The sequence below is a fragment of the Gossypium hirsutum genome, chromosome D11 (assembly GCF_007990345.1).
Source record: "Gossypium hirsutum isolate 1008001.06 chromosome D11, Gossypium_hirsutum_v2.1, whole genome shotgun sequence".
Classification (NCBI taxonomy): Eukaryota; Viridiplantae; Streptophyta; class Magnoliopsida; order Malvales; family Malvaceae; genus Gossypium; species Gossypium hirsutum.
The window spans coordinates 802,759-821,219 of record NC_053447.1 but is presented as its reverse complement, the minus strand read 5'-3'; the positions used below and the strand labels follow the sequence as shown (position 1 = coordinate 821,219).

Genomic DNA, 18,461 nt, shown 5'->3' with positions numbered 1-18,461 from the left:
TTTGACATAATGGTTTTATAATATTCATATAGTTAATGATATTCTTTTTATACAATTGAATTAAAAAAGAAAACAAACTTTGAATAACTCCTTTTGTTCCCTCCCTTTACCTTCTTAAGATATACAGTACAGGTGACAAAAAGGGGGATAAAAATGGTTAACTAAACGAGGCAATAATGATTTGAATCACTTAATAAAGAAATAGATTCCTCCTTGAATTCTGCTTTGTCACTGTCATCGACAACCAGTACTGTTCCGGTCAGTTGTTTAGCCTTTGCAGCTTCCAAATCCCAATCTGTTCTAACCAAGACCACCATCATGGTCAACACACATGAGCCTTGTGCAGCCATTAGTCCGAGCCATAGTCCCTTGAAATCAAACCCAGCAAAGAAAGCTAGCCATATTGCAACCGGCATGCCAACAAGGTAGAAGCAACCGAGGTTTATGTTGGCTCCTACTTTGGGCCTGGCAGTGCCTCGTAACACACCACAGCCTGTGGTTTGTGGGCAGTTCCCGAGCTCGCATAAACCGATTATCGGCAAAACGAGGGAGGTTAATGCTATGATCTCTTTATCGGCGGAGAACATAGTAGCCCATATTTTCCTAACTGTTACGGCAAATACAAGTGCTGAAAACCCCAACATGAAGCCACAATGAAGGCCTACAAAGGCGGCGAGTTTAGCTCTTTTGGGTTGGTTAGCACCGAGTTCGTTCCCTACCCTTGTTGATACACTGAAGCTTAGTGAAGATGGGAATATGTAGATCAAGGCTGTTGTTTGAATCAAAATGCCCATTGAAGCAACGGTGGCTTTGGGGTTTAACAACAACCCACATAGAAGGATCATGATCTCGTACCACCACCATTCAAGGCAGACTGAAATGCAACTTGGAATGGCTAAATTCAATAGGGATTTCCATTCTTTAAAGCACTCCATTGAAAACCCTCCCCATGTCTTTTTATGAACTTTGAAGTAAAGGATATAGATTATCAATGAGGCTACAAGGTTGAAGTTGGTCCATACACCACTAAGAGCAACACCTTTGGTTCCTAATTTGAGAGGGTATACGAGAAGGTAATTTATTGGTACGTGGAGAAGAATTGATAAAATGGCACAACATGTTAGAGGTAAAGTTATGGATTGGGTCCTTAGATAGATTCTCAATGGGTGTAAAAGGGATTGAGCTAAGAGATCAAGGATGGAGTAAATAAGATATGATTGTGCTTCAATGGCTATAGCTTCATCTTGGCCACAAAGTGTGAGTATTTTCTTCATGTTTATCCATAGAAGAGAAATGGGTAAAGAGGTAACTAAAAGCAATAGCACCGTTCTTTGCAACGTGATGCCAAGAAGGGTATACTTTCGAGCACCAAAAGCTTGTCCACAAATGGATTCCATTCCCATGGCAAGACCCGAAAGGATAGAGTAACCGGTGATATTGGCAAAGCCAATGGCAAGTGAACCACCAGCTAAAGCAAGTTCACCGAGTTGACCGAGGAAGAGCATGGAGATCAACGAGCGGGAATATAACACGAGCCCCGTTAGTATCATGGGAAGAGCTATCTTAGCTATGGAAATGGCTTCCTCGATTGCAAGAGACACAGAAGGCATGGCCCTTTCAAGCTTTTCGTCTTGGTTCCATATTGGGCTTTTAGGGGTAAACGATGGGTACATGTTGGACCCTTTGTTGGCTTTGATAGGGAGAAGGTAAGGCACGTTTGGATTGCAAGTGCAAGTGTCATTAGAGGATGTAAATTGACACATCTCTTTTCTTATTTGTATTAGAAACGAGAATAGAGAGTTTTGGGAGGTGGAATTGAAGAAAGTGGGGGATTACAAGGGTTTTTATAGTGGGTTTTGATGGGGAGGGGGATGACTCTTATCAACTTCACACGCATTTTACTAAGCCATAAGACTAACCCACTTTTCTTTTCTTTTCTTTTATTTTCTTTTTTGTAAGCTTCTATATGTCGTCTTGTGCCAATGCAAAGGAGCCAAAAAAAGAAATATAAAATGATTCGAGATTAAAGGGCTTTAACCCAAATTTTCAATTAGCATTTGAAATCTAATGAGTCAAAAGTGTTATCGTGGGATGTCTTTGGGGTCAAACTTTAACACACGAATTTAGTGATGAAAAGGTCAAAAAAATAAGGCCTACGAAGACCGTCTATTGAAAGTGTGTACACTTGCCGTAAGAGGTAACAAACTTGTACCAATTTTATTTCTAAGATCATTGGTACTCTCTGTAACCCTTTAACCCTTTCTAAATAAGGAAAAGGAAGCATTTAGTTCAGTTTTGTTGTTGCTTTTGTTGGTAACTTGAAACCCCATTTGGGATTGTTGTGTCTCAAGTGTTTGGTGCTTTACAAAAGTCAAGTAAACCTTGGGTTAAATTCTATTGTTAGCCCTATACTATGCAAAATTCATGGATTTAGTTAATGTACTTTAATTCAATCAATTTTTTAGTCATTGTACTTTTCAAATTGGTTAATTTTAGTCTATTTATTTTTTGAATTTTAAAATTTAGTGAGTAATGTAGAAATAACAACCTGACGTGGTATTACACATATCATGATAATATATTTTCTGCATCAGATTTTGGAAATAACAAAATTTAACTTAATGAATTTAATATTGTTTGGGGAGGATTGAAATTTTAAAACTTGAAATGTACAGGGACTAAAAATGACCAAATTAAAATATATAGATTAAATCCACAACTTTCGTAAAGTTGAGTGACTAATGATAGAATTTAACCTAAAGCTTTCTGTTGGGGAGTTTTGATTGAAATGAAGTCACTACAAATATCTCCGTGAAGACCATGGAACATTGTTTGGTGGTTAAACAATGATGGTTCCATAGATGAGTGGGTTTGGTCTATAGAGAGAGCTATATGTGTTTTGCAATGTATGTTCATTTTAGGCCCCTTCCCAAATATGGCATGAGTCCTAAGCCCATCGTTTTGGCGGCTCCTTTTGTGGCCTTCAATCTAATTTTTCTATTCTTTTTTCTTATCATGTGTTTTTGAATTATCCCTGAACTTGATAACATTTTTCAATTTGGTTTTTGAACTTTTTTTTAGTTCTTTCAGGACCCGGCAACTTTTTCCAATTCGATTATTGAACTTGAATTCCATTAAGGAGTAAGGATGTGGCACTCTGAGATTTTGTGACATCATCACCTAAAAGTTAAAAAAACAATATATCAAATCTAAAAAATACAAAAAAAATTAAAATTATTAAAAATAATAAAGAAATTATAAAATTATTACTTTTCAAAAAAAAAATCAGATGATAATGTGCTAGTGCCACGCCATCATTCCTTCACAAAAACCAAGTTTAGGGAGCAAATTGAGAAAAATATCAAATTTTGAGATGAATGTGGACCAAAATAAGTTAGGGACTAAAGTGAAAAAAGTTACCAAATTCAAAAACTAAATGTTATTTTATCCTCTTTTTTAACCAATATTAGCACTACAATTTGAGGAGGGGATATCATTGTAAAGGTTTGAACTAAGAATCATAAGATGTGAATATAGAACTTCAAATATTTGCTACTTTTGATTGTTGACCAAAAAAACTTTGTGTTTAAACACAAATTAGGAAATTCAGTGGTGAATCTTGTCATCGAATTAAGAAAATCCAATAGTGGATCTCACCATTAAGGTTTGAGGAATTCAAGTAAAATATCGAAAACAAATTTGAGGCCTGATTAAAAACTTTAAAACTAAAAACCTTTAAGGGATTTAATGAGAATTTAAAAAAAATTAAAGGACCCAAATAAAAATTTCAAAAAAAAAAAAGAGGAACTCAATGAAAATTTCTCAAGATTTTAGCCATTGACATCTATAACCTTTTAATTTGGACACAAAAAGTAAAGTAGAGAGAGGGAGTAAACGCCCCTAGTGATTGAAAACGTGTGGAAATTTATGGAAATGGAAAGATAGAAAACTATACAAATGTTTAAAGTTTGATAATTGATACCTTACTTGATTCTCCAGAAATAAAAGAAGTTTGAGTTCCCATTTATTTGATACCTTTAGACTGAGTCCAAGGCATTAAAATAACCAACTCTTTTTAATTGGAGTCCCACCACCATTTTTCGGAGGACTCTAATTTTGTGGCTAGGGGGTCTTCCACCTTTCGGTGGATCCCTTGGAAGCTTTTGTTGTATTTAATAATTATACAATTACGGTTTTCGATTCTTATAAGAAAAGTATACAAAATACCATTCATTTAAACTATTTAACACGTTTTGTAAATTCTCAATTTGAAGTTTTGTCTTCATACGTTGTTATTGGAAGTTCAAATGCTCAAAGAGAGACAAGTTCCCACTAGGTATAGTCCTAGTAGTAGGATTCTTACGCCACAAGTGCCTTATATGTTGTAAAGAATAGGGGTTTGATCGGTTTGACAAGGGATAACAATAATTAAATAAATAGTTACAAAATTATAAGATTGGTTCAATTGTCAATTGTTTATCCTAGTTTTACAGTTTTTACCAATTCCGAGCGATTTGTTTAGAGCAAGGACGAAGGTAGAATATAAAATATTGTTTTATTCTTAGGACCATGGCCATTGTCTACCCCTATTCAAAGGTCGATTCAACCCCCAATTCCAAGGCGCTACATTGGTAGATTCTCAATTAAACCGATCCAATCGATCAATTCAATTCAGTTCAAGTAATACTAGTAACCATGCACGCCTATATACTCGATCTTCTTCGGCATCCAATGTATTGTTTCTTCAAGTATTCAAGCTCCTAAAATAATCAAGAGCTATCGTGGTGTTGAGGGATTAAAGGACCCTAAATAGACAACAATTTATATACTTGTTTCAAATGAGTTAAAAATCTCTGGAAAGATCCCTAAAGAAAAATTATATAATTAGAAGTGAAAATAGGGATGCATGTAGGGGTGTTAATTGAATTAATAGAAGTATTTAAAAAAACCAGCACCGTTAAAACTTCAGAAAATAATAATAATAAAGCTTCAGTTATAAAAGGACGAGATATGGTTGTGATGGGAAATCAATCCAAACGAAACGGCTGCCCTAATTTACAATGATACAGAAAAAGTCAATAATCCAACACCATTTTGGTTTTGAACAAGTCTTCAATACGACTTTGAACAATAATATTAGCACGCATGCACAACCAAAATTTTGAATTCTTTTTTCTTACAAAGAATAATTAGGTCGCAATAATCCCATCTTCTTCATAAGGTGGCTTACCCACTGATTAAGACCATGCATGCAAACTGGTCGGGTCTTCTTGTAGGTGTTTTGTCTGTATGTTGAAGAAAAGCATCCATTTTTTTTCTTCACCAAAAAAGCTATGATATGGAAGAAAGTTGGCCAGATATTAACTTCACCTAATTGAATGATAAAGATGGCTATTTTTTTTTCTCAAGGTGAAGAAAAGTATCTAATAATATGCATCAGCTACCAACTTCAGTATTTGCATTGTAAAACGTCGGTTTAAACTAGTTGGAGGTCGGGCATGAAGTTTCAATCACTGTATCAACATAGCTATAGACAGGGTCCTAATAATCACACCCATTGCCCATTGCCCATTGCCCATTGCTGAAATTATAGTAAGGCCCCCGTTTTTAGAAAAAGCCTAGCCTAAAGCTCATAATGAGCAGTAAGCCCATTAGTTGGTGTTAGTTATTTGTCTTCAAGTTTAGGGTTTAATCCGTGAATTTACTAGCTGTGGGTATAGGGTTTTAGGGTTTAAATTTGAACTTGCATTGTATCAAGAAATCATATATATCAAATCTAAACCTATCATCTTCAAAATATAACATTATCAACGTACTCATATTTTATGAATAGTTGATGGATATGCTTCAAAAAATGGATATAAAATTTTAAATTTTCTGTAAGAATTTATATTTATATTATTATTATTTAGACCCGTGATTGAATTGGTATTGTTAGTTAATCAAACTCCAATTGAATTAATATTATAAGTCAATTGAGCACAAATTCTATTGGAATATGACTAAAAGTTATTGTTTTTACAAAGTAAATTATATTACTATGAGAGAATGTTTTTGTCTTTTAAATTTTCTTATATATTAAAATACAAAAATAAGTTACATTATTATAAGAGCTTTTTTTTAAGATTTTTTATATAGAAAATAATTTTCTATGCATGAACAAGTTTAAAACTAAGACACCATAAGTTTACACAATGTAGTGGATCTTGGTGTTAAGTTTCGTGGGTCTAATTAAATTTTTCAAAAAATTAAAAATTTTAATTAAAATTTTCAATTTTTTAGAGGGCTTAATAGGAATTTTAATTAAACATTTTCAAAAGAAAATTTGAGGTGCTTAATAAGAACTTCTAAAAAAATTCAAAAAAAATATTAAGAGGCTTAATGAGAAATTACAAAATTTTGGGGCATGTGTAAAACTTTTATAAATTTTAAAGAGCATAACAACAATTTCTTAAATTTTTGGGGTCGAAGGTGTATATAAAATCTTGAGTGATGTGTATATGTTGGAAGATTATTTGGAGATTAAAAAAATAGTTGTTCTAATTGTGTTTTTTATTTTTTATTTTATATTTTATTAAATTTAAGTATAAAATTAGGCTCGGACTAATTTGATCTATCCAATTCAAATGATTTGAAAATTTTAAACATAATCCAAGGTCAAAATGGCTGAGCCAAGTTGGCCACTTGGCCCATAAAAACCTAATTGTCCTTGTTGTTAGTTATGTAGCTAACTAAAACATCCTAATTAAATTCTCAAAATATTAATATCTTATCTATTAGCTCGAGTACTAAATATTTGCTCAAATATGATAAACACGTATACATATTACATGAACAACTTAGATTTAATTCGTTGAAAAAAAAGTTTCCAAACATTATGGACATTATTTATGTGATAATTACATCTTATATAAAATAAATTTAACACCTCATTTTGTATGGTATTCAAAATGAGGAGATGGACATATTTTATGGGAATGGGGTCCTTAGATTTGAATGGAGAAAGCAAGGGACTATTAAGTAATGATGAGCCATTTTCAAGAAAAAGAAACTATTGGTTTGGTGGGTCGATTTTGATAGTATTGTATACATCTCTTTATTATCTATGTGCGGCTCTTTCAATTCTTATGCTTCTTTTCGCCATCTATGAATTCTTAGCTAAGACATTTTCTTGGGTTTTTAAATTTCATTAAATTCCTATAAATACTGTTTTTGAATAGTTTTAATCTTTATTTTATTAAAATATTATTTGATAAATGTTAGATGTAATGATAAAATAAATTGAAATACCGGTGAGAGAATTTAAGTTCAAACATTGAAGTCAATTGTATCTTTATTTAGTTGACATCGATACTAGTATGGCAAGTCCAGGAGGACGTAGATTTGGGCATACTTAAGTTTATTTTTTCTGAGGTTATTGAATATGTATTATTAGAAGTGGGCATTGTATAAAAAAAAGTTCAAACATTGGAGACAATGTTGTTAAGAGTGGCAATAACGAATCTCAAAAGGATTAAATTCGATTGACTGTTTGAATTTTAAATATAGACAATTTAACATATTTTTTTGATGTTAATATTATAGTGTTATATATTATTATAGATTTAATTTCACGTGATAAAATTTACATAATATATAAATAAAATAAAATAAAATAAAATATTATAATAATAAAAACGACTCGGGTTAGGTTAGGCTTGGGGCTTTGAGCGTTAGCGTCTAAGTTCAACCCATATTTTAAACAAGCTTAACTTTATTTCACGAACCCATATTTCACAGCTAATATTTTGATTTAAACCCTCTCAAATATCATGTCGGACTTTGAGCTTAGACAAGTAATTCAGTCCTTAAAAAAGTCTAGGCCATTGAAACTTTCGGATCTCAATTTTGAGTCTCATTTTATAAAATTCATATACGAGTTCTTAGTTCGGATTTATTCTGGTCTAAGTCTCATCATATGTTTGTCCCCCTTCCATCCTGATGTATTTGGATAATAAATCTATTTATTTGTGCATTGTAATGATTGATTTTGATTATACTTATACATATACATCAATTTTAAACTGATTTGAAAACTATTTTTTCAACTAAAAGTTCATTTCAGGGAAGGTTTTCATATTGAATTTTAGTTTAATGTGTAATTTTATACATGAACTTTGATTTTGTGCAATTTTATACATTAAATTTTGATTTGATCCAATTCTCACAAATTATGAACACAATTATTGATATAATTTTATTTTATGTTTATATATTGCATACACATGTAATTAAATTTTATCCAATATAAAAGTAAATTCATATGTTTAATTATGGCTGAATTAAAATTAAAGTTTTATGTAATCGCTTAAGGGTGGTTCTTTTTTACAAAAAGGAAATTAAAGTTTTACTTATACATTTAAATCAAAATCAAAACGTTACATGTACAACTAAATTAAATTAAAGTATGAGAATTATAATTATAAGAAAGTTAGGATATAATGGAAGATTTTCAAAGTGAAATTAATTAAAAAGATGGAACAAAATCTTAATGGTTGTGTTATAGGTTAGGTTAAGAGATATGTAAATATAATTGGACCATCCTTTTTCATTTTCTGTTTATAGGACCAATCTTATCAATATAATTGATCTGTCAAAACTGCAGAGTTTTAACCTTAAGTTATTATAGCACCGAGATTTTTCGATAGCTGCATTATTTCGTCGGAAATTGCCTTTATTGTTATTTATATGTGTCTATTAAATGTGAGATGGCCGACAATGTTATATTTTAAGTCGTAAAATTGGCATTCCTTGTATAATATTTTATTTTATATCCATATAATTAAATCATGTATTTTGAATAAATTTAAAATATATATTAATTTTATTAAATTTGAGTTGGCGGGATTTTATCTAACAAACCCTAATTAATTTTAATTATTTAATATATTTGACTTCAAAATGAATATTTTGAAATGATCTTGTTGTTTAATATATGGGATGGTCCTTTTTTTCCTTCCTTATTTTGCATTTGTTAAATGATGAATTTTATTTGTAAAAGACGAGCATTTTATATTTATTTAATCTTATTCATTTCATATTTGTATATAGTTTTTATATACATAAATTAATCTATATTTTTATTTAAGTTCCTGACTGAGTTAGTGTCACGAGTTAGAGATACTGTGAAAATATCATTCGGTAATTAAAATAAATTATATTATTCAATGATATGAGAATTTGAACTCATGTTATTTACATTTTAATTGTACTGTGCATACGATATTATTTCTATAAATTATATATCTATATTGATAATGTTATTGACTGAGTTGATATTACAAGTCAACTCGACACTAATAAAGATTGATGACAATACTGTAATAAACAATTGTAATACATTTAGGCCTCGTTTGGTTATTGGTGTAATAATATAAGGAAAAAAGTTTATTTATTACTTATGTATTGCAATAGTTAAACACGAAATAAGAAATAGTTAGTATATATAAATTAAAACTTGAAATGAGAAAGATAAGTAAAAACTCTCGTAAAGAATAAGACATTTTCAATATAAGCAAAAACATTACCAATTGAAATAGTTACTACTAAAACATGTGTAAACGCAACATTAGTATTCTTAATACGACGTATTTATATGTTTAAATTTCATTTTACTCACAAATTAATCTATCTTTTCATTTTAATATCCTGTTTATTTCATGTATTATCATTAATTAGTTTCAAATCATACATATGGTACATTTAAACGGAGCTTTATGTTAAGAGCACATAGTTTCCACACTGATAGAATTTAGAATAATTATTTTTAAAATATTAATATATATGAAAGGTACGTAAAAACATAGTAATATTTGTAGGTAGTAGCGACAATAGAAATACAAGTACTCATGGTCGTTAACATTATAGAGCAAAGTTTGAGTCTTGTGTCGCCACTTCCTCCTCAAATTTGTGAGGAAAAAACAAGCAAATGTGTGATAAATGTCTACTTTTTAATATTAATAAGGAGAAAATTAAGAGGTAGGGGACCAATCATCCTTCATTAAACCCTAGGGGTGGGTCAGTGGCACTGAGAAGTAGTTCAGAAGTTTTAATTCAATTTTCTTACACCAAATGACACTTCCCCAATATGGAAAAATTTTATATAAGATTCAAATAGAGAAATTTTAATTCATTTTGTATAAAAATATAAAAATGCCAAAATAAATTATCCATTATAATTTATAAATAATAACTAAGTCAAAAGTATTCCTAGTCATGGTTCTAATTGGTGATTAGTGAAATGTATGATTACTTAATTAATTTGTATCGATAATAAAAATATTAAGCAATTTTGAGGGATGTTGAGATTAATTTAGATAGAGTCTAAGGAGCAATTTTATCAATCAAGGCCCTCAATTTGAGTCAAATGGATGTTGAGATTAATTTCACTCAAGGTGAAAACAAAATTGATGATATTCTACAATGCAATGCTGAGATTAACTTCAATAATTAATTATGGTTTAGGTCTTTTATTTACTTTATTTATTTCTCTTTCACAACCACAACAAATGTTTATTCGATTATTATATCATTAATAATATTATTGTCTGTGCTTTTTTTATTTTTTATAATATAATTATTAATATTTATATTTAATTATTTGATATCTAAAATATAAGAAACCATTTTGTTTATGGTTTATATGTTTATTATTCGTAAATAATTTTTTTATTTACAAACATATTCATTATAGGTTCGTAAACATGTTCATTTTCATAAATAAATTAATTCAATTTAAATGAGCGAACACGAACTCAAATAATTTATTAACAGAAAAGATAACTCGAAATTTTTTTAAATTGCCATAATAGCATTATTAACCTTCAATATTTATTTATTTTATCAATTTAGTCTTGACTCTAAAAAAATTAATCCTCAACATTTACTCATTTTGTAATTTGGTATTGTTTTTGCAGTTTTTTTTTGTGACATTGAGAATTAATTCTAAAAGAATGAGAAAAGATGAAAATTATTATCTTGTAGTGTTGGACGTTTCTATTTTTAGTATATTTTATTATCAAATTTAGTTGATAAAATTATTTTTTTTTAGCTTTTTAAGTGAAAGAGTAAAAAAATAGTAAGACTCCAAAATACACAAAATTACACAATGTGTAAATGTTAAGGTCAATTTTTTAGAATTAAGATTAAGTTCACATAATATATAAATATCGAGGTTTAAAGTTGACATCATTAATGAGCTAGTGACCAAAAATGATAAAATTAAATAATAGAGTAACTAAAGAACACCTCGAAATCCAAACGATTACATACGACATAAATAGGCTCGTATTAACTATTTATAGTTGGGTTAGTAACTATTAATACAATTTTCTCTAAAATTTTATAAGAATTGAAGATGTGGAGAATGATTGTTATATATTTTCTATTACATGGATTGAAATAGAGATGAATGAAAAAGAAGGGATATGAACCTCATAGGATAGCCTGATAGTGGAGGGTGCTTACAATTTTAAGTGTGGACTGAGTTTAAATCGGGTTAGTCAATTTAATTATTTGGGTTGTTGTAATTGAAAAAAAAGAAAAGAAAAGGAAAAAGGAAGAAGGAATATGAGTAGAATTGAAAAAGGGGATCATAGAAGGACAGGGAGTAGACCGTAAGACAAAACAGTTAATTTACAGCTAATCCATTTTTTTAATTGTCGAGCCCCTATTTGTCCAATACGTGTGCGCTGTTTTAGCGCCTCGCTCTCATAACCATCACATCATCAGTCATCTTCAAAGAAGAAAAAAAAAAAGGTTCCGCGATTTCCCCACGCGGCCACGCCCTTTCCCCCGTCCTCTTCGTTCTTTTTTACCATATAAATCCAATCCAATCCCCAACCCATTACTCATGATTCAAATTTCTGCCATATTACACACAAACATGACTGAATCTGATTCTTCTTCAACCAATGTGCCCCCAAAAGACCAGCCGCCACCACCAACTGTTCCCATCCCTGACGCTCCGCCGCAAGAGCAGTCGCCGAAACCATCATCTACTCCATTGATCTCATCGAAAGAAGGCGTAAGTGGGAATTCCACATCGAGAAAGTTGCCGGCGGTTTATCGAGGAGTAAGAAGCAGGAGTGGGAAATGGGTGTCGGAAATACGTGAGCCGCGTAAAACGACGCGTATATGGCTAGGGACATACCCTACACCTGAAATGGCAGCCACCGCGTATGACGTGGCTGCTCTTGCCCTAAAAGGTCCCGACGCGGAACTGAACTTTCCGGATATGGTTCATTCGTATCCGAAAGTGGGTTCTACATCGGCAACTGATATTCGTGCCGCCGCTGCTAGTGCCGCCGCTTCTAGACTACTACCCAAGGCTGTAACCAACACTGGGTCATCATCAAAAAACGAGGACACCACATCGACTACTGCTATGGAGATTACATGTTCAGGTCAAGAATTTATCGACGAGGAAGAGCTTTTAAACTTTCCCAATTTGATGGTGGATATGGCAGGGGGAATGCTAGTAAGCCCTCCAAACTGGATAAACTCACCACCTTCTGATGATTCACCAGATAATTCAGATGTAGATACACTATGGACTTACACTTAAAATAGAAAAATTCACTGTAAAAGTGATGAATGAGAGAGAGTATACAGTACAATGAAATGTAGAAGAAGAAGAAGCATGGTTTAAAAACTAGGGTCTAGATGCTTCTGATGATTCAGTAATATGAAATGCAGAAGGTACTGTCATTTGTCCTCTTTTTTTAACTCTGTCTCTTCTGGTTTTTATCTCTTTTAGGGGTTGTTCCATTGCTGGAAAAACATATGAACAAATCAGAAGCCAATATAAGAAGAATCTGAGTGGTTTTACATATCTGTTGCAATGTTGATGCTATTATAAAGCTTGGGTTTTCTTTTGTTTTTCTAATAACTAGTGTTTCACTTACTTATTGCATCTATCTCTACTAAAGGATTGAGCAAATTAATTTTTACAAGTACAATTAAAGTGTAATACGTGAGCATAAGGTCTTTTTCCGGTGTTTCACTCAAAATCCCAATGGTGGACGACGACGACTCATAATTTTTTTCTGTTGGTACGACAGGCTCTCATCCTCAGAATTAGAGTTTTTCACCTTTTTTTTTTCTCTGGTATTATTTTCCTTACCTTATTGCCTATGAAAAAAAGCCTATTTCTAAGCTAAAAGTCATTTGGGGTGGTCTCACAGACTTGTCTGTATGATGGTTGGTACCACCACCAATTCTCTTTCCTTTTTATAGTATTATTTTCAATCACCATATAGAATCCATAGGCCATAGCATAAAGATACTAAACTGGGATATTTCATATCCTTACTATCACTGAGATGCACGGATTTTGATACTCGAAGCGACACAACTTTCTTTCTTTAAAGTGGAAACCTTTTATATATATATATTATTTGCTTTATCCTGTTAACGGCATAAACTGTTTTTTAAAACAGGTTTTGTTTACTTTTGTGTTGTATTTGTTCCCACTTAAACCACCATGTCTGGTTTTTGTTGGTAATAATAATACTGCAGGCAGGGCTGCAGCATTAGTGCAAGTGAAAAAAAGAAATATGTGAGTTAATTGCGCGATAGCATTGATTTTAAAATGTTGAAATATTATATCAAATTCTTATGTCCATAAATTTAAATGTTTGCGACATCAACAATTATATTTACCTTCAAAAAATTTTATTGGGATTTAGAGCAATGCAGGTTAGGGTTTTTTCCCATCGGTTGATTCTAATGCGCTGTTAGTTTCATGGTAATACTTAGGTTCTGAGAAATTTCAAATCTTAACCTCAAGTCTTTGAAATTTTTTCTGATTTATTTTAATTGTAGTTAACAATTAATTAATTATTTTAATGTTTGTATTTATTGTTTCTAGCTAGATGAAACTGGTGACATAGTTGTAATTAAAAAAAATCAAAATTCACCTTATCACCAAAACAACATCCTTTACGTATCTATTTGAAAAAAAAACATTACATTAGGGTTTGGAAGATATCAAAATTTGGGTATTAAAAAGATGTTAAGCTAAATAGTTTTTATTTTATTTTAAATTTATTAGAATCTCAACATTTGGTCTATTGGTCAAGAGTGGTTATACCGTATTTCTAAAATTATGGGATCAATCCATAAGCCATGTTTATGTGGTAAGTTAAATGAGTATGTATTGTTTATGTTACTCATAAAAAAGTAAATATTTAAGGATTCTTTTTAACTAAATCGTTAATGAGAATTTAAAAAAAAAAAGAAGATTAAGATAATGACATGTGCCTGTATTTTAATTCTAAACATATATTGAAAGAATACATGTCATCTCTCTATCTTTTTATCTCATGGAGAAGATCACTAAGCTGATTTGAGGCTTTTCCTAATTGTTTTCATTCATTTTCTTCATCATTCCTTTTGTTATAATAACTAATAAGCAACAGCTCTTCTAAAGTTAAAAGACTCTTTTTTGAACTCTCTCGGGTAATGGTATGAGAGGCAGGATTTTGTAGCCATTCCAGAGTGGAGTGGGGAGAACCTTTTTTTACATGATATGGTGACATTCACCTTTAATTCCAAATTTGGCGCTTTGGATCTTTCGTTGATGAGTTGCTTGACATTTTAGTCCGATATTGTAGTAATTTGTTCTTAACCCTCATTTAGTATAACTTTTAGAACATCATGCCTTGCGATGGTCTAAGTTATTTAATTTGCAAAATTAAATCCATGTATTTTAAATTAGCGATTACCAAATTTAAACCGGAATTGAAATCAAAAAATGAACTCCAACTCCAATCTCCTTATGGTTAGACTCTATTCAACATTAATATCATGCATATATGGAGAATGATACCATATTCGGAGATTAAAAAGGCAAAATTTGTGGCGAAAGTCAAGGAAAGAAGTCTCCATCCCAAAAGATAAAGAGAGAGATTTTGTGACGCTTTTTGAGAAGGTATTTTCTTGCATGGGATCACATGGGTAGTCTCGTTTGCAGCTTGAATTTAACTTATTTTCACCATATTATCATTATTTCATCATGGGGTCCCAATCCAGCAAGTCTCATCCTCGATTTGCAAAACAAATCTCTCAGACAATCATCAATTCAAAATTTTAAGGCACAAATAAGTTGTTGGGGCTCAACTTCATTGCTATTCTTATATTAGGGTCTCAAGTTTTGAATTGATGTTAAGGTCTGAAATATTTTTATGTCATGAACTTGACAACTGTTTCATATTTGGGCTGAAATTATCTTTTTGTCTAAATTAGTAATTAAAATAAGAATAATTATTAAGTTTAGATATTGATTAGACGATGAAAACAATTGCCTAATTCAACTCAATTGTCAACTACAAAATTTAATTCCATCTCTAAAAAGATATATTTAAACCTACTGAATCCAAGATTTTATAGCAATAAGTCGGCAATGGAAGATGAGTGTAGGTCAAACAGAGGTTGTCTCGTAAAAAAGAAAAAAGAAAACGGTCAACTTAGTCACAGACAGAGGCTCATATTATCATCAAAGTTAAAAATGTAAGGTGTGAAATCAGCAACGACCGACATATCTTCAGACAGGTAAATTTCACATTTCACGAGACAATGATTCCAAAAGTTTTAGCCTTTAAGTTGTTCTGGGTTCCTTGTAGAAATTTTAAAAAAAAAACATAATCTTTTGATCTTATTGAAGGAGTAATAATTTTATAAATCAATTAAGTTAAGTCCACCAATGGTAAAATAACACATTTTACCATAAAATTAGTCATTGTTAAGCATCATTTAATTTTTGAGACAAGCAAGGCTGTAACATTAAACAAACTGATAAGTGGGCCAATCTCTCATTAATGACATGATTTTTTCACATTTATTTAGAAAATAAGGTTGAAAAATGACTAACCAACACTGTACTATGAGAACTACTGTTTATCCACTGTTTTATTTAGTGCTAAGATGTGAGGGTAGTCCAAATGAAAATTCAAATGCTCTGATCATGTTGGCCAACTTGCCTGATAAAGACCATCAAATAAGTCAGACATCTTTATTTTAAAAGAAAAAGTCTGCATAGACTTTGAAACATATATGGCATGGCAGACCATATATCTTACTGTCCAGTGTCCACCTCCATTTCCAAATTTGTCATGTTTTTGAAAATGAAAGAAACTACTCTCTACCTTCAAAACTTTTCGTTTCTTCAATCCATTCATCAATTTTCTATTTTTGTTTTCATTATCTTTTATTTATATTACTCTCCAATTTTAACATTGGTTTTTTAGTTTGTGATTATATAACAAGGGCAATGGTAGAAAATTTTTTTGTATTTTCTTTTAGAACCAAAATATAATTTTACTATTTTGATACTTTATATTTTTTGTCAACTATTAGAAGGATTAAATCACAATTTTATTGTTTTTGGATGACTAAAAATATAATTTCTCCATTTTTAAACATATAATTTTTTTTTAAAAAAATAAAGGGTCAAACAAAATTTTTCAATTTTAGGAGGCCAAGGACCTTCTCTTCGCTCCTAAACGATATTGTGGTTTCCTAAAAAAAATTTAAAAGATATAAAACCTAAAAATAAAAAATAATTATTAAAAATTTTAAAATAAATAAAAGTTTTTGAAATGATGAAATACCATAATCTTAAAAAGTTAAAAAATCATATATTGATAAAATATAAAATGTAGGATCAAATCGGAAAAATGTTTCATATTCTCATTGCTTATCCCTAAGAAATTGAATGTCCCTTATCTAAGAGTTTTGTAAATATAAGAAAACAATATTAAAAGAGATTTTTTTTTATGTTCTTGATCTAATTGTATATTGAATGTAAAAAAGAATTAATAAATAAAAGTTTTAAAAAGCATAGCGAATAATTCAAGTCAAAATTACAGATTTGGGGCCCTCTCTTTTGTTCCATGTTTAAGATTTATATATTTCAATCTGTCTCATTTCATCAACATTTGGTTTAAATGGTGGAGCCTTCATAATACAAGGGGTGAAACTTGGAATTTTATTTAGTAATTAGATTTTAGTGTAATTATTTGTAATTTCACGAAAATGACATGTTTGGGTAACTATTGCATTTGGTGGGTCTCACCGAATTGAGTGTACTTGAAGCACCTCAATTCTTAAGGAGGAGAGTGAGAATTAGAGTAATTACATTCAAATCTTTTTTTATATAATTTTACAAAAGTTGTAAAAATATATATTATAAACATAAACACATGTGAATATTTGGAATGGCTATAGGCAAAAAAATACATCATAAATCCTACAAAAATTGTTATAAAAATAATTTGTGGATTTTATAAAGTTATAACAAACAATTATATTATTTAAATCCTAAAAAATTTCTATGAGGGAAAATTATTATAATTTGTTTATATTTTATAAAAGTATTATAATTTATTTATTTAGAAAATATTATGATCAAATATGGACATAACTTATTTATGTGTTCGTGTTATATATTATAAAAATAATATACTTATTCACAAAAAAAATGTTATAGGTTTTTTTTATTGTAACTTATTTATATATAAAAAAATTCTAAAATTTTGACAAAAAATTATATTATTTATAAAAAAAAAGTGTTTTGAAAGTATTGAGTAATTTATAAATTTTTTTATCAATGTTATATATTATAAAATTTATATTATTATTTATTTAATTTATATATTACGAAAAATATTCAATCTAACATAAATTGTTCTCTAAATTAAATTTTTATAATTAAAAATATAGACTAATTAGACTATGAAACCAAATATTATAAAGTTGATTCTAATATGTAAATAGAAAAAGTTTTTTTGCACAATATATTGGGGTATAATACCATAGATTGCTCGCGAACTCTTTAATTTTAAACATTCAAGGCTTCAAAATACGGTTTAGAATACATTTGTTGTTCTAAAAAACTATTTTTTTATATTAATAATAGCACCTTAGTATAACATAAAAAAACAATGTTAGATCGTACTAGTATGTTGCAGATTTTATAACTTCAGTCATAGATAGAATTGATATGATCCAAACTTGATAAAGTACATGGAAAAAAAGAGATTTGATTATTAATTGTTTATCTTTTTTACTGTTTTTATTATTAATTGTGTTATCAACTACTTTTTTAGACTAACATAATACACATGATGATTTAATTTTATTTTTTGTTACTTGTCTAGAGATTATTTTTATCCTAATAATAATTTTTATATTTATTAATATATTTTTAAAAATATAAATTATGTAATTGTGTAATTACAATTTGTACTACCAAACATGATATAGAAAATTACGATGTAATTATACTATATCAGCGAAATACGTCTAGACAATTATAGTTCTTTATAATTACTAGAGAATGTAATTACTGGGTTAATAATTACTTTTTCATTTAATTATTTTATGAGTTCTAAACAAACGCTAAAAAAGTCCTAGTCGAGTTT

At 29.9% G+C, this 18,461-nt stretch overlaps 2 protein-coding genes across 2 annotated transcripts; one reads left to right on the top strand and one right to left on the bottom strand.

The window, feature by feature from the left end:
- On the bottom strand, positions 1 to 1,834 carry LOC107904622 (protein DETOXIFICATION 49). The gene has a single exon (XM_016831053.2). It carries the CDS (start codon positions 1,761 to 1,763, stop codon positions 162 to 164), a length of 1,602 nt encoding a protein of 533 aa, XP_016686542.2. The 5' UTR covers positions 1,764 to 1,834; the 3' UTR covers positions 1 to 161.
- Positions 1,835 to 11,769: 9,935 nt separating this feature from the next.
- Positions 11,770 to 12,943, top strand: LOC107904623 (ethylene-responsive transcription factor ERF027). Its single transcript, XM_016831055.2, has one exon. It carries the CDS (start codon positions 11,891 to 11,893, stop codon positions 12,602 to 12,604), a length of 714 nt encoding a protein of 237 aa, XP_016686544.2. The 5' UTR covers positions 11,770 to 11,890; the 3' UTR covers positions 12,605 to 12,943.
- The last annotated feature ends 5,518 nt before the right edge of the window (positions 12,944 to 18,461 follow it).